Consider the following 17,500-nt stretch of genomic DNA (forward strand, 5'->3'; position numbering starts at 1 on the left):
ACACACACACACACACACACACACACACACACACACACACACGCACACAAACACACACACACGCACACGCCCACATGCACACACACACACACACACACACACACACGCAGACACACACACACACACACACACACACACACACACACACACACACACACACACACACACACACACACACACACACGCACACACCTTTCCTGCTCTTCTTGACCTTATTCAGGCCTTCATCATGTCACACAGAGGTCACGGTGAGCATGCACAAATAAACACCAGTCACACGGCACACCACAAAAGCGGACACACACATGCATACAGATGGCAAATAGCATTGTAGAGTGCATCATAGATGGAAGTGCCTTTAAGGAGCTGATTTTCATACTCTAGACCTCAGTCGCTGTTGATTTAGCCCCCGTAGCATGTGTGTGTGTTAGAGAGTAATACAATGAAAGCCAGGAAGACAAACAGTGTGTATTTCCAAGGATTCGTGTCTGATTATACATGCATCGGAGAAGTGAGAACTATCAAGTGCATGCATTGGGATGTTGGCATGTGCGTGGATACATGCATGTGTCCATACCATGTGATTATACATGTGTGTGCATCCGGAGGTGTCAAAGAGAAACTGACTGTTGTTACGCATTAACCTGCATATGCACATCAGACTTGAGGTCAAGAAAATTAATAAATGATCCTTCACGGATATGCACACGTTCCTGCACACACACACACATGCGCACACACACACCATGTGCAAAATAGTCGTTGTGCCATCTCATTAAATAATATTCAGCCCTGCACTTCATGATCATGACTAGAACACACCGTGCTGTGGTCCACCATTATCCATTTAGCACTTTTTCCACTTGTCTTGCAATAATGTGCAGGGGCCCCCTGTGAGCTTATTATTGTTATTGTCGATGAAAAGCGCTTACAGCAGCACACACAGATAGGATTTTTGGAAGAAAAAAAATATATATTTGCACAAGGAACCAACAATCTCCACCAAAAACACATGCGCTCTTGTTGCACTCACCATATGTTCACTTCTTCGAAAAGTCACTTATATTTTATGACATTGTTTTGATGCAACAAAAAAGGTGGTTATAAGTCTGCCCTACATAATTTATTGACTCACGGGGATTGAATCTCAGGAGGACAACCCCTTTTTTTCCGTACTTTCACCTGATTCCTTTTCCACGGCCGTCCCATGAGATAGCTGTGAGCAAAATAAACAGAGCAGAGCAAATCAGAGTGTTGCTTTGATAACCCTAAAAGCACAATTTCGTTGTGATAAAGCCAATTAATTACAGTGACAAGGTAGAGCGGGCCAAATGTGAACTGTTGAAGGGTGTGATTTTAATGGCGTATGCTTACCATGCAGTGAAAACTCAAGCTTGCGAAATTATATGTGGATCTGACTTTTTTGTCTCTTCTTATGTCGATAGATGTGAAGAACCTGGAGAACTTCCACCTGGTAGAAAGCGTCCAGGAGCAGGTGAATGCAGCGCTGTTGGACTACATCATGTGTAACTACCCGCAGCAAACTGACAAGTTTGGTCAGCTGCTTCTGCGGCTGCCAGAGATTCGAGCCATCAGCCTCCAGGCCGAAGAATACCTTTACTACAAGCACCTGAACGGCGACGTGCCCTGCAACAATTTGCTCATCGAAATGCTCCATGCCAAGAGAGCTTAGGAGGGAACTGCATTCCCCGCAACGCAAATGTTGCATGGACTGCTTTGATTCAAATTAACCTCAGCCCTGAGTCGATTGAAGAATGGAAAACAGAGTAAAACCTCAACAACTTTGTAAAGAAACAATGCACACAAACTGAGCGTGCGAGTATGAACGAGGGGAAAGACGGGCAAACATACAGGACACAAAGAGGAACACTTGAACTAAACAAGGACTCATTGTTGATAACCACAGTGACTCTAACAAAAGACGTTTTCTCTTGGGAACGTGGACTTGTGTATAGACTTTTCTTTTCGCTCTGGTTGGTACTGTAGTGTGATCAACAAAAATGGACCCTTCCCAGGGATCACTGACCGCATCGATACAGCAGTGGCAGCTTGGCCTGACCAAAAATGTGAGAAATGACTGCTGAAAAAGAAAGACCTGCCATGATCTAAACAATACCAGTCCAGTAACATAAATAATATGGTGGGTCCCCTTATTTGACCACCCTGAGTCATTTTAAACCTTGTACTTAATTTAGAAGGTCGAATGTTAAAAAAAACGTAGTCAATAATAGCAGCAAAAATGATCATGTATTTCCACTTATCTTGCAAGAAAAACACCTTTAGTTTTCCAATTTTACTACCAAAAAAAAAAAAAACATTAAAAATGGAACAAGACAAACTGTGGTTATGGATGTGGTTCTCGCCGGACATTTGCCCTAAAAGACCAAAGCTTGCTTCAGCAGAAGGAAACACACACGACATCTTTATAATAAGTATTGTTTAATAAAAGAAAATTGAAAAAAAGGACAAAAATATATTGTGATGACATTGTCACAGTTATGTGAGTCTTGCCTTATTTCATTACCATGCTAGCTAACTGTGCAGATGTGAATGAAAATATGTACAAATATATATACAAATGAAGTATTAATGTTGTAAAACGACAAAAAAAGAATTACAGGTGTTTACATTGATGTGGTAATATGGGAGACAACTGTGATGATGCATTAATTGCAAAAAACAATGATTTCCTAAAAACAAAACAAAAAAAGACATCATTGACATGGGGAAAATGTATTGCTTTTTTGTTGTGTGTACATTGCTATTATTTGACGTTTAATCGTTACTTAAATGATGTCGTGAGACACTAAAATCATTGGGGAATCACACATAAAATATTAATTTCTTATATTTTCTGGGATTGAAACATCTCATTGTCTCTCAAGTATTGCTGTATAGGTTTTAGTTTCTTGGTCGGTCCACTTTTTTGTATAACTTTTATTCATTATTTACAGTGCTTTACCTCTTTGATGTACAGAATGTCACTGGTTACACGTAAAAATGAAGATAATTTATTGCATCTATTGGTTTCCATCTTTGTGTTACATGATGTAAGGTTTCAGCACCACAATAAATTTGTCTACTGTAGAATGGTCTTGTTTTTATTTATTTTATTTGATTTTTTGAAACTGGAGGAAAGGATTTCATTACACACGCAGACACGCATCATGAAAGTTCCAGTGTCTGAAGAGAACGCCTGTGATATATGCACCTCACTTCATCGTGAATCAGTACAAATGAGAGATTGCACAGGCTACCCTATCCTCTTGATTAATGTATATAAATATATATATAGTATATATATAAAGCGAGACGTCCAACACCTTCATAGAAGTGTAGAAGAAGAAACCTTTTCATCAATGTATGTGATTGTGTACGTGTATGTTTTAGCGTTGTACACACAAACATTTTCGCATTATCACCTTGTTAAAATTTGTTATTTTATTTTTATTTTCATTCTACTAGTGGAGCAATGTTGGAGAACCTGAAACAGACAACACTTAAGAACACATTTGCTTTTCTCTGGCCTCTTATTTCCAGCACATTGCTCCCCATTTTGAGATGCCAAGTAATTTTTTTAGAACGAGATATCATTCATTGTCATTCACTGAAACATGCGGCACTTTTTTGTATGTGAAAACACATTTTATGGAATCATTTCATTTCATACGTTGTACATCGGGATTCATTTTACATCAAGCTGAGGAGTAAGATGACAATTAAAAGGGATCAGTTAAGAGTTATATAATGTATTTGACATTATCACACATATAGTAAAAAAAATCCTTCCTCTTACATTAGAGACACAGGGCCCCTACGGAAAAGGGAGTATTCTGGTTCCTTTAGAGCACAGGTGTCAAAGCCAAATCCGGCCTGCCACACCATTTTGATCGGCCCGCGAAAGCAAATCTTACTTGTGAAATTCCATGATGCTAAAGTACCAACAAAAAAATCTAATTGTCGTATATAAACCACAATAACAGTCATTGTGTATTACTTCAAATTTGAAAACTAGCCATTTATCAATTTGTTGTGCGCTCTATATGTAATATGAGAAGTGGATGAAACCTTCTAATGGCTTCTCCAAATTCAGTACGAGCCCAGAGAAGAAACTGGAACTGCAATGTGGTCCGCGGCAAAAAACGACTTTGACACCCCTGCTTTAGAGAATGTTGAACACATGGCCTGAACTAGGTAAGTTCAGGCCATGGTTGAAAATTGAAACAACAATTACACGCACGCAGGCATGCTTAGACACAAAAAAAAATCATGCAACAACATCATTGTTCATTCACAAATTTCCTCATTTGAGTTGTCATGCCCTTTCTATGATAAAGTTGAAGGTCTTCTAGATGAGAAGCAAGAAGCAGTAAACTCTAGTTCCATGGGCACGTGAAGACTACAACCAGCTGGTGATGCCTCTACTTGCTTAGGCGGGAGCTCCTGAATGGGAGGAGGTCAGACTGTTTATTTGCATTTAAGAACACAACAGGTGGTTTATCAGCACGTACACTTTAGACTGTACCACAGTGTACCACATAAAACATACTTATTTTTTTTTTTCTTTTTAATCGACTGTTCTTCACGACAACCTTTAAGTCATATTATCCAATATCAGGCTAAGGTGAAATAAACAAGTCTTCTTCTTTTCCTTTCGGCTTTTCCCCTCAGGGGTCACCACAGCGAATCAATGTCCTCCATCTATCCCGGGTTTTTGCATCCTCTTCTGTCACACCAGCTACCTTCATGTCCTCTTTGACCACATCCATCAACCTCCTCTTCGGTCTTCCTCTCGGTCTCCTGCCTTCTAGTTCAAGACTCAGCATCCTTCGCCCGATATAGTCACTCTCTCTCCTCTGGACATGTCCAAACCATCAAAGTCTGGCCTCTCTGACTTTCTCGGCAAAGCCTCTAATATGAGTTGTCCATCTAATTCCATCTATTCATTCCTGATCCTATCCAACCTGGTCACTCCCAAAGAAAACCTCAACATCTTCAGCTCTGCTACCTCCAGCTGAAAGGTGAAGGTGAAAGAAACAAGTGACGAAATCAAAAAGGTAAGGTTGCTAATGGATGATATAAAAGCAAATTGCCTACACTGCAAGGTAAAACATATATATATATATATACAGTAAAGTTTCGTTATATCGATATTCAAGGGAGTCCGAAAGAATATCGATATAACCGGGACTATCGATATATCCGACCCTGTTTGCATGTAATTTTCTCCGTGCGTGCATAGAAATAGTATCGATATAACCGGGACTATCGATATATCCGATATCGATATAACGAGACTTTACTGTATATATTGTGCTGGGTGGTCCACTATCATAGTAGAAGTCTATAACTGTGGCCATTGTGGCAATAACAAACATATGATCTCAAATAGATGTTTTTTTTCCCCTGGTCTTTTCGTTTAGCAACTACACAAACATTTATATTGGATTGGATTAGCCTTTAATAGTCTCGCAGAGCAAAGCTATGGAAGGAAGCAAAGGAAAGTTATGGAAGGAAGAGGAAAGGAATGAAAGAAGTAGAAAAACGAAACACAGGAGCTGCTGGATGGCGCCATCTTGAAGTCAAAAGAACAAATAAAAAAAATAACATGACAACACAAAATGAATATATAAATAACAATTGTATAGAAAACATTGCAGAAGTACTGTATCTATACAACTAGTGGCGATTCACTGCGTGAAACGATTTAGGAAAAAAACTAATACAACTAATTGATGAGAGTCTCAAATCTGCTTTATGAGAACCACAATTTAAAGAGTAAACCATCTTCACCTATAATATTTATTCTGATATACAATAATAATAATAATATTAATAATAATACTAATACATTTCATTTATAAGCGCCTTTCAAAACTTTCAAGGACACTTTACAGTCACAGGATATTTGTAGACTTAGGGAATTATTACTAAAAATAGAGATTGACCAGGCCTTCCCCATGACGACACGCACTTTAAGGACAATAAAAAATATGTGGTACGTGAAACCATCCAAGTAGCCCGTAATTGATCACTATGCACCACGCATATTCATACATCTGTGTAAGCTCTCAGTCATACAGCACTAGTCCTTCAATGAAAAGGAAACGTCCGACACCTTCAAATAAGTACAGATGACGGCAGAAGAAACCTTTACACCCAAGCATATTCATACATAAAGGACAACCGACGTCTCTGGACAAGTTGTGTCCATAATTTGTAAAATGGCTTCAAATGACTTCTACTGAGCGTATTTTACAAAGATTCCACGGCATATAGCTATATTTTATTTTAATTTATTTTTTAAGACTCGCGCTGAATATTCAGGAAGTCTTGTTTTTGAGTTGGTGACGAGTCCGTATATGTCGTCACTAAAGGACCGCCCTTTACCGTAAAAAAGATGCATTATAGCGGTCCTTCCATCACGTCAATGTATTTTGCTGTAATTGTTTTGTCTGGGAACCTCGTGTTGCTCCCAAAAGCCGCCAGAAGGCCAGAAGCCTTTCATCTAGAACTGTTTCATGTCATCACAAAGAGGGTACAGCAAGTCCTGAAGAATGAATGTCTCTCTGTGTCTTTGTTTTGTCATATTGTCTCTATGCTGTCATATTATTTGTTATTTAGTTTTGTTTTTGTTCTTTTGACTTCAAGACGGCGCCGCGAGAGTGGCTGCCTTTCCAGCAGCTCATGTATTTCGTTTTTCTACTTTCATTTTTCATCACTTTGCTGCTGTGAAATGTAAATTTCTCCACTGAGGAACTAATAAAGGCATATCCAATCCAATCCAATCCAAGAGGGCGTCCAAGCGCCATATAAAGAATTTATCAGCCTGTGGAAACGGAGGTGACCACAGGAGGTCGCCATTTTGTGCCTCTTTTTATGGGTGAGAGATTGTCTCCCAATGTTGCCTCAAAATGGCACAAATAAATTATTTAATCGATTGCAAACATGTATGCTTTCCTCTTCAGAACTATTTGAATCATATTCATAATCACTGGATGTGGAACAAGAAAGCATATTCTCCGAATCTGAAGCCATTGTTTTGATTCACTAGCAATGCAAGACGTCTTGGCGTGACGTCACGAACTGGGGGCGGGACTTTCTGAAAATGCCCAATTCGCAGCTTAATTTTTTGCAGATTTTGGACACTTTAAGTCATTTTTATTGGTGTTTTGCATTTGACTAAAAATATCACACTGTGTGTTTTGGGTATTTTAGATGCTATAAAACGTTTTTCTGGTGTCAGTTAAAAAACAAAAAAGTGACGTCGGTTGTCCTTTAAATTGAGCCTACTCTAGTTAACTTCACCTTAGTTGTGCGGTACATTCAGGACCGCTTGCCATTCAAACACATCCACACAACATACAGATAAACCAGGATTTACAATAATGGGTTATTTTTTATGTAGTATCCACAAATGCAAAGGTTATCAAATTTGAAGCTGGAATACCGGAAGAAAATCTGCAAAGAGAAGTCCACCCAAGAAGAGGCCTGAGCTGAGATTTAAACACAGAATCTGAGACTCTGAACGGACACACAAAGCAAAGTGCATTGTGCCTTTTTTGCCAATTTGGCCAGGTTGCCCAAATGATTATTTCTTTTCCCTCTCGAACACAAGTGGATTGAATGATCATGGGATAGATATGTTATCATGCTGTATAACGCATGCCGGTCAGTTAGAGTTGGGAAAGTAGCCAGCTCTACAAACCCTCACTCGGAGTTTGGCTTGCAGAGCCTAGCTTCTTGTTCCATAAATGTGTTCAACCTGCCTGCCTTCACTCGCCCTGAATTTGTATAAATAATGTATATGAATTTATCTGCACACTCTAACAAGTGCAGCCTCAGGTGAAAATATTCAGAAATGCATGCGGTGTGTGTCCCCGAAGGTGGACATCAGCTCCTGACTGACCGAGTGCAAAGATAACCACGCAGATAGCGGGGGAAAATAAAAGGTGAGAGGGAGGGAGCAGGGTGGAAACACACACATCAATAATTTGCCAAAAGCAACATAACACTCAGCTCACACACTCACACACAGATTTAACGCTGTCAATTTCTAAACAGGCTTTCCTTCCCATCACACAAACAGCCCCGAGTTGCGTCGGCCAGTGTTATTGGGAAGCTTTTAAACGTGACACTCATGCTTACTCGCACGCTTTTGACACAAACAGCAAATGAGGGTACAAGAGGAATACAAATTTACCACCGGAAGTGGATTTTTGGGTTGCTGGGGATCTGCCAAACAATGACAATTTATGAAGAAAGTGGATCCATTGACAATAAAATGTGATGCCTTGAGAGATGAAACATGCACAATTCACCCCCTTCAAATAAAAAGCGGCCGTAACAAAAATAATTGATTGCCATAATTTAACCTTTTCAGGAATTTTGGGGAAATCGTTAACATAGATAAATGTGTTTATTTTCTACATTCCTTATGAACTACATTACACTGCCTTGTAAAAAAAGGCCCAAATATACTATAAATTTGCTACTTTTTTGCGATGATACTCGTGCAGCATGTTCGACCAGAGAAAAATTCCTTGTGTGTTCTACATACTTGGCCAATAAAGATGATTCTGATTCTTTAATGTTAGTGAAAACGGGCCCAGGCTTAGCCCAGTTCTACAATGGACAGAGTCTACATCTTAGTACTCAAGTCAGGATCACACTAGAATTTCTGAGAGAGCGATACACCCGTACGCCGCTCATCACCCCACCCTCGCGTACGCACTTACGCGCCGTATTGGCGTTCGAACACCGATTGGTGTTCGAACTACGAAGCAAGAATATCTCGAATATTTTGTTCGAACTCCGATTTGTTCCAACTGTGAGGCGTTCGAGAACCGAGGTACCACTGTACATGCAAATTTGCAAATGTAGTGGGGGGGTGTTGTTACTTTACAAGCCTATGAGTTAAATACTTTTATCAAAAGCTTCTTGCTAATGTGAAACATTATAACTGAGTAGATGTTACAAAAAAAAGATCCCTCATCTCCCTTCTTGTTAAAACTGATGGAGGCTGACCGAGACTGAAAAGAAAGAGCAGGAGTCTTCAGAGAGCCAATTAGCCAACTTTCAAATCGCTAATAGCGGCAGTTGTACCTTTTGTTTGCCCACCTGATGGACAAACTTTACACATGTAAAGATTCAATCAATAGGTGAGCATTGTTAATGGGAACATCCACTGTTGTGACACAAAAGCATCACGGCAGCACGCAAAACAAACACACAAAGGTTGGGAAACGCAACGGTTTGAAGGCCGCTGCCGTTTCATTTCAAAGCATGCATTATACATCATTGTGCATAAAGAGAAAGCCTGCAGCATTCTCCCCCTCCCCCTGATGATTATCCTTTATCAGTAATTATAAGGAGAGCGATAGAGGGAGGGAAAAAAATACAACTTTTAAGCACCTGAACCTCGCTGCCAGCATTCCATTAATTGCCTACACAATAGGGGGAGCCTTTCGAGATTTTTCAATTTCAAAAAAATAAGGAGCACACATTCAGTGTTCATGTTATACCAGCACTTAAATCCTACAGAGCTCATATAAAAGAACTCAAGGTTGCATCCAATTGAAAGCCTCCAACTACAGCCACTTCAAAAATCCATTTAGCAAGCAGGGGGTTAGAACATCTAATTCAATAGGAGTTGCTCTGTTAAAACCGTTGCACTGATGTCTTTTAAAAACAAACACACACACACACACACTTAGAGGAACACGGACTTTGTCTGTGTTTGCGTGACTTCATTGTGAAAAAACATAACCCGGCACATGCAGAGAGCAAGACACAAAGGCATAATCTTGCCAAGGCTCGGTTGAGCGGCGAAGGTGAATATTTCACTTTCTATAGAATCTTGACCTTTGCCTTGATGTGTCAAAAACAGATAAAATAAAATATAAAAAATTACCAACCCCTGGGATTGACAAAGAGTACTGTGGCATCTGTCAAAAAAGCAACAATCTGAATGTCACTTCAAGCTCCATCACTGATTCCTTTAGTTCTGTGCGCGTGATTTTGTAAATTATAGGAAAAATCAATTACTTCACAATTGTCAAAGTGAGAAGACAATTGCCTTGTCATAAAAGACAACTTCATTGCCTCTGCCGGGGAGGTCACTTGCCCAGCTGCTTTGTTTTTTTTCTCCTGATGTTGAATCAACATTTCCAGCAAATATACTGTATGTTGGTGAAAATCTCCATACCAATGCAGATTCATTCAAAAAAACACCTCAGTCCAATAGTTTGTGGGGATCAATTTCGTGTGCATGTCAAATAGATAGATAAAACAATATAACCCTATGCAATGAATAGCAGTGTCACCCGTGCAGACAACTCTGAAAAGTTGCCTGCCCGGCCATAAAGTTGCTTGCCGCATTTTTCACAACTTGAAACACAATAAGACGACTAATCTGAAAAAAAAAAAAAAAAAAAAAAAAAAAAAAAAAAAAAAAAAAAAAAACATTGTTGTGAAGTAGAAAGGATTTTTTTTAAATTAAGGAAGTACCTACCACAAATGCTGCCTTGCTTAATTTATGGTAAACATCCGTGGTTGAAGATTTTGCTCCATTTGTCGTTTGTCGTCATGGTGCACAATGCAATGATTGTGTTGCTTTGTCTGCTCAAAGCCACGTGGACTCCTCTTTCTAAGCGGCTTTCAAAACTCTCAAGTACACTTTTCAGTCACGGTATAGTCCAAAGCATGAAACAGGCTTCTGATTGGCTGTCGGTGCAGAGTATGCAAATTGTCAATTTGCATACGCTGCACCGGCATAGTCCGAAACAAGCAATCAGCAAGGTGCAAGGTAAAGCTTTTGCATTATTGAATAAAACAAACATTTGAAAAAAAAATTGTCTTGAAGGAGTTGTTGGCCACCTGGCCAAGACGTTTTGAAAGTTGTACGCCCGACGTAAAAGTTGTACGCCTCGGGCCACTGGGCAGACATTATTTCAAACACTGCAAATACAATTCAAAAATACATTAAAAAACATGCCTTTGTATAGTTATGCAAAGGATGGAGTAAAAAATAAACTTCGCTCCCTTTGAGCTATTAAGTCTTTGAAACACAGTTTATGAATTTTACTCATGATTCTCACATAATGTTCTTGATCTTTAGTTCAAAATATTTGAGTGGTAATACTAACAAAGGGATAGTTTGAGTTCTTGGTGAAATTGTTGTATGGAACGCTGCATCATAATTTATCACATTAGTGTAACTCGGACAAGACACAAAAGTTTGGTTTAAAACATTAGCACAATGAAACAAAGATATGAATTGACGTACGGTGAAATAACTTTGATCGTACAATAATGTCTGAGGTCAGTCCATGTTCTCTCATGCCAAAATAAATAAAACCAGTGGTGGGTGCGGGGTGGTGGTGGGGAATTATATTCAGCAGAATGAACTGGAGATGTGTGCCTCAAATAGCCTCCCATAAAACCAGAAGTCCCATAGGAGCAACGGTGGCCTTGATCTGTGTGACCTACCGCTGGAGAGCGGAGTAATCAACAGAGAGCGGCAACATAACCCGTCACACGCGTGGCCCTTGGCACGTCCACACATAACATTTACGGTATTTGCCGGCTATGTAGCTGCGTGTCTGATGGAAAGTGCCGCATGCAAAAGTGGACTGCGTGTTGTTCTTCATAAAATAGCAGTCTGATGCAAGTTTGACAAACAAGAGTATCCGATCAATTTTACTGATCGCATCCAGTGAGTGGATATGCCCATGTGCCCCGGCTGACTGTCCTGATGTGAATTGCAACATCTAAGAATAAATGTGAAACATGCTGTTGATGGGAGTGTGTCGTCAATGTGATTGGAAAATTGGTTCAAGGTTGAAATCAGTGGGGTACGGAAAAAAAGAATACAACATGAACCAGAATGAATTTTGACCCAGATACTTTTCACAGTTGTTTTTTAGTTGCATTGACCTAGATTGGAAATCTATGATAGTTTGCACAAGATCAATTTACAATTGTGATTGTCAATAACTGACAGCAGTGGTCACAGGTAGGCCTTCAGTAGTGCTAAATCTGAATCGATCAGCTGCGAATGTGGTGTGATATTACTACATGTCCACTTCATTGGCCAGGAAAGAACTTGTGATTTGAAGAAATTTTAGAAATACTGTCATTAAACTGTTCAAATTTTTGTATGATCGTGTGGATTCATGATAACCTCATAAAATTGCAATGTTATTTGCCATTTTGACTAGCTTTGGAGCCGTCCAATCTTAATGATGTCCATATATTCTTCAAAAGTCCATCTTTTAAATGACTAACATTATATCTACAACTAAATCTATTTCTTCGAGTCACTAGCCAATCATGGGACTAGCCAATCAGTTTGCTAAAACTCATTTTAGCGCCTTCCAGCAGGCCTTGGGGTGCCAACTTGAACTCTGATTGCTTAAAGCAAGTTTAATCGACATTGTTTTTTTATGCTCCAGGGCCCGCAGAACTGGTTGTGAAGTCGTCCAGGCAGATTTCTGTCCCTGGTAACAAATGATGGCTGAAATGTGATTGGTTAAATGTTTGAATATGAAAACACACATTTGGAAGCAGCACAACAGGGGAAAAGCAATGAAAGGACGTTGAAAGACAATGTGGAATTATTTAGTAAGAATTCATAGACAAAATATAATTCACATTAGTCTGTTATTCAGGTATTTTTAGGGCAGCAGAGAAGGCCTAGCAGGGCCTAACGGCCCACCACTGACTGGCAGGCATATATCTATGGCTCTGCCCTTTAACCACAGATTGAATAGGCTTACTATCATTCTCAAAGATACAATTAACATCATTGGATTGGATTGGATTTGCCTTTATTAGTCTCGCAGTGGAGAAATTTACATCCTTAATATCCTTTTATTGGGATGGCAAAAAAATGCACAAATGGCTAAATTTTTTTTAGATCATCATGCTATATAATGGCTGAGAATTGCAACAACTAGTGTCAACGGTTTATTTTTTATTGACTTAGTCCTTATGGGAATGTGTTTTCTTTTTGTAATTACATATTGACATTACACAACTTGCTTACACCAAAGCACACAATCTGCCAAGTATGTGGTGCGCTGCATTACAAAGATATGACACAAAAAAAGATTCATCTTCCGTTTTGTGTGTCTTTCCGCAGTGTATATTTATGCACGTGTCTTCCCACAGATGGATGGAAGTAATCGTGAACATTATGTTGTTGCACACAAACAGCATATCTTGTGGGGTGAGATATTCAAAAATATGCTTGATCCTCATCCATCATCTTTTCCGAACATGCCTACTATTAGTTATCCCACTGTCTTTCAGAGGATCAAGTCCAACTTGCTGGCAGGCCTTCACATGCCAACAGCTGCTCTCAAATTTCCACTGTGATTATTTAGTCAGACCATACCTATTATGGATAGAGCTGATTTTTATATGCTTATTGAGGACTCTACAGAAAAGGTAAATTTCCAAAGTCAAGTCAAAAATTGTGACATCACAGACTGTAGCATGGTAATGAAAAATACAACCTTTGACCACTACGAATATATGATTGCTACTTCCCTAAGTTGAAATTGGCTGGTAACCGATTCAGGGTGTCCCCTGCCTTGTGCCAGAAGACAACTGGAATAGGCTCCAGCACACCCTGCAAACCTTGTGAGGAGTAAGCGGTTCAGAAGATGAATGAATGCCGGAATGAATTTACCTGAAGGTATGTTTTGTTCAGCCGCAAGGTCATACACAAGTGCATGGAATCTTAAAAGCTGGTTTAAGCGAGTTTGCATGATTTGAATGTTTCACCCATATTCTGTCTGTCTCACTGTCAACAAGGGATTTCAAAAGGCGTCAAATGGAATTTGCTGATGGTGCACAGAAAGGTTTTGTTTGAATTTTGAGATGGTGTAGTGCAGGGGTGCTCACACTTTTTCAGCATACGAGCTACTTATAAAAACCACCTAGTCAAAATGATCTACCCACGACAAAAATGCAAAACATCATTATTTTCAAATGTTTTAAGGATTCTTTGTATGTACAATGTATGTTGATGTACCTTGCATAACTGAATAAGCCAATATTGCACAACACACATAATAACTACATATACATAACATAATAAATAACTATTAAAAAAAAAATGTAATTACCTGAGTTTACTTTGATGACTTGCACTGAATTGAATCAGCCAGAGATGCATAGTCCGGACAGTAGCTGCTGACAGCCAGCCTCAGGCACATTCCCAAATGTTCATCATTCATGGTGGAACGGTATTTGGACTTAATGATCTTCATGTAGGAAAAGGCTGACTCACATAAATAAGTGAAGCCGAATAATGCAGTCAAGGAGGTAGCACATTTCCTCATGTTGGGGTACTTTTCCTGTGTGAGTAAGTTACAGAACTGTCCATGAGCCCTGGACTTCAGCAGTGAGAACACTCACAATCTCCGATGTCTTTCCACATTTGCTGGGTTAAATCCTCAGCCGTGGCTTCACAGCACCATGTAGCTGTATGTCTTGACAGCTGCAGAGCTTTGATTGAAGATAATATCTCTGAACAAGGAGTCAGCTGCTTCAACGAATGCTTCTTTTACCATCTCTCCGTCTTGGAAGGACTTATTGTTTTTAACGATGGCGTGACTCACCCGAAACGATGCTTCGGTGGCGGCTTTCGCTTTTGAAGTATGTTGAGTGAAAAATGACTGCTGTCCGGACAACTGGGATTTTAGTTCGTCCACCTTTCTCTTTCTCAGCTGGCTTTTCGGCGGGAAGTCAATGTCGTATTTTCCATGAACAGTCCGCAAATGGCGCTCCACATTTTCCCATTTCGTATGAAAGTAATATGTTTTGCCCCCTTACTTGGTCCATCTTTCTCACTCATTTTGATCACCATGTTTTAGCAAGGGCTTAAAACCTGAGGTAAATCGCTGACTAGCTTGTAAATTTTGCTGTGTTTAGCGCCGTTGTTTACGCACGCACGGCGTCCTAAAGGAAAAATTCAGTTGTCATCTGAATGGTTGCCCTGTATGTCAATCCAGTGACGGGACGTTTGATAGGCTGACAAATGTTTTTTTACTGTCACGCTGCGATCGACCAGTACTACCTCCGCGATCGACCAGTAGATCGCGATCGACGTAATGAGCACCCCTGGAGTAGTGGAACCAAGGTGTGAAAGACAATGCACTTTATCATTTTGTTTTATATAAAAAAAAAATCAAAGCATTCTTATTTTGCAATTGTTTTTTTGGGGGGAAAGGGGGTTGTTGTTGATGATGAAAAGTGTCTCTTCAATGAATCTGTCTTGCTGATGATGGCAATTACGCAGAAATATAAAAGAACCCCTCCCAAAATATTTTAAACTATGTTGTGAAAAAATATTTCTCTATTTAACGCCTGATAATGGTGGAAAAAGGAGGAGGAACACCATTAGTGGAGCTCATGTTAACTGGGGCTTGACACACCTTTGCAGTGGAAATGGGTACAAGACAATTGTCGACCAAGCTCCAGATCTGATACCAAGTGAGGCATATAAGGGAAGAGAAAATGAAGCTGTGTGATGTTGGAGCATAGACACTGAAGCGCTGGTCATCAGCTTGATCAATACCAGACAAGTATGGATGAGTTTGGAGTGGCAGACAGCAGCAAGCTAACACGGTCTTTATAGGCTTGAGTCTCAACACAAACCTGTCCAGGTCATAGCCAATTCGTCTGGCTGTTATGAATCAAACGGAGGAAGTCCGGGCGGGAGAAGAAGAAAAAAAGAAAAAAACCGTATATTGGAATGATGTGTGTCGTCTAGTCTGGACAGTGACGTGGGATGAGGTTCATGGCTGGAGAGGCACTGACGTCATCACAGTCAGATTTACAAACATATGAACTCGGTGAAATGGTGAACGAGCTTATTCACCATTTGATTGGCAACTGTTCATGTTTTTTTTGTTTAAAATGGTATTCTTCATATATACAAACTGTAGCATAGAAAAAAATAATTAAAAAAACGTTATTATTGTGTTACCATTACGTATAAATGAAGTCCATGCGCCGCTCCGTCTGAAGAAAGGCATCAATAACTTCTTTGTAGAAGACTTCCTTATCTTTCTTGAGTTTTAAAAGTCTCTGTCTCAATGGAGATCACTGCCTTGATCAGTCCTGTTCTGACTGTATGTTTTCAGTCTTTTCAGTGCTGAGAATGACCGCTCCACTGATGCTGTAGTAGGTAGAAGAGTGAACACGAGCTGGAGCAACTTTGTCGCCTCACGAATAGTTTCAATGAGATCCTTCTGGGCCAAAAAGCTGAGAAGCTGTCCAGGAGATTTATATCCATCCCTCACCGTTTGTGAGCTAAACAGTCCGGTGTTGGTCTTCCTCATGCTTCGATTGAAAATCCAATTTAGAAAATTCGTTCAATTTAGATATGTAATCCTCTATTCTGAAAATGAGGCCAAGCAACACGAAAAAATGACTGGATGGTTGCACTTAACTTGCTAACTTGTTTACTGTAGCTTGCTATCACTCATTCTATTATTCTGCAGCCGAGGAGTCGCAAGAAGAATCACCAGCGCCCCATGTCATGAGGCAGGAGAACTGTGTTTTTGTTTGTCTTGATAAAAATAAAATAAACACTATCGTACAGTGTTTATAATCTACAGTGACTATACATTATATACACAAGCTAAACTGTAGAAATTTAGTTCATATGTTAAAAGTGTTTGAACACTTTAAGAGCGATATGCAGAGGGACAGCAATGAGGTCTCACTGCAGGGCAAGCCAGCACAGTTCGCATAGTCATTGCGCAATCCATGGTGAGGCTCAGCCGGCTGCTGCCTCACCACTCGTCTCTACTTTGTATTTGAATGGTAAATATGAAAATCCAGCGATTTTGAAAAAAAAAAAATCAAAAAATGGTGAAGTTAATTGGAAAAGAACTTTAAAGTACACATAATTAAATACATATAACTGTTTAACTTTTTTTTCATTTGATATTTCCATGATGACAGGTGAGGCACGGCCTCACCTGCCTCCCCTGACTGCACGTAGGTGAGTCTGGAGAAGAAAAAGGCAGACGTGTAAATGCAGGTTTTCAACTTTGATTTGGGTGCGGGTTAATGAGAAATCTGCTTCATTTTGCAAAAGTATGGGGAGGGGCAATATATTTTTTGTTGAATGAGAGAATTATTAGGACTTGGCCAAGGTCAATGATCTCGCTAGAACACCATTCCAGCAAAAATACTGTTACAAACCATAATTTATACAGGTTGGCAGTTAGAAAGTGGTTATAATAGAAGGGAAACTAGTGTATTTATGTATAACTTTGTTTTTAAATTAAATAACACTGAAAAGGTGTACTGGATGAACTGTTTTTTTTTTTTTTAGGAAAAGGGGTGTGCGCTACATCCTTCATGAGGAGGCTTGGTGTCACTTTTAGGGGATGAAGACAGTGAAGGAGGCAAGGGACAACTGGCTTGCTCTGCTTTCAGACATAAACAGGAAGTC

The 17,500-nt window shown here is 39.6% G+C and overlaps 2 protein-coding genes across 6 annotated transcripts in view; one reads left to right on the forward strand and one right to left on the reverse strand.

The window, feature by feature from the left end:
* The window catches only part of nr5a2 (nuclear receptor subfamily 5, group A, member 2), a 57,260-nt gene extending 55,567 nt beyond the window's left edge, over positions 1 to 1,693 (forward strand). Inside the window, exon 7 of the mRNA XM_089000250.1 lies at positions 1,446 to 1,693. Coding sequence (XP_088856376.1) covers positions 1,446 to 1,693 — 248 coding nt within the window. The remainder of the gene's footprint in view (positions 1 to 1,445) is intronic.
* Positions 1 to 17,500, reverse strand: part of LOC148895833 (adhesion G protein-coupled receptor D2) — a 100,062-nt gene that overhangs the window by 13,701 nt on the left and 68,861 nt on the right. For 3 of the 5 annotated variants that reach the window (XM_089000248.1, XM_089000247.1, XM_089000246.1), the window contains one exon: positions 4,327 to 4,464. The exons of 1 other annotated variant lie outside the window; for it this stretch is intronic. In XM_089000248.1, coding sequence (XP_088856374.1) covers positions 4,348 to 4,464 — 117 coding nt within the window. In that variant the 3' untranslated portion in view covers positions 4,327 to 4,347. Of the gene's footprint in view, positions 1 to 4,215; positions 4,272 to 4,306; positions 4,465 to 17,500 lie in introns of those variants that run through there. One more of the 5 variants, XM_089000242.1, reaches the window with a different exon arrangement.

This window comes from Hippocampus bargibanti, linkage group LG07 (assembly GCF_051943395.1).
Source record: "Hippocampus bargibanti isolate YZ-2025 linkage group LG07, ASM5194339v1, whole genome shotgun sequence".
In the NCBI taxonomy this organism is placed as follows: domain Eukaryota; kingdom Metazoa; phylum Chordata; class Actinopteri; order Syngnathiformes; family Syngnathidae; genus Hippocampus; species Hippocampus bargibanti.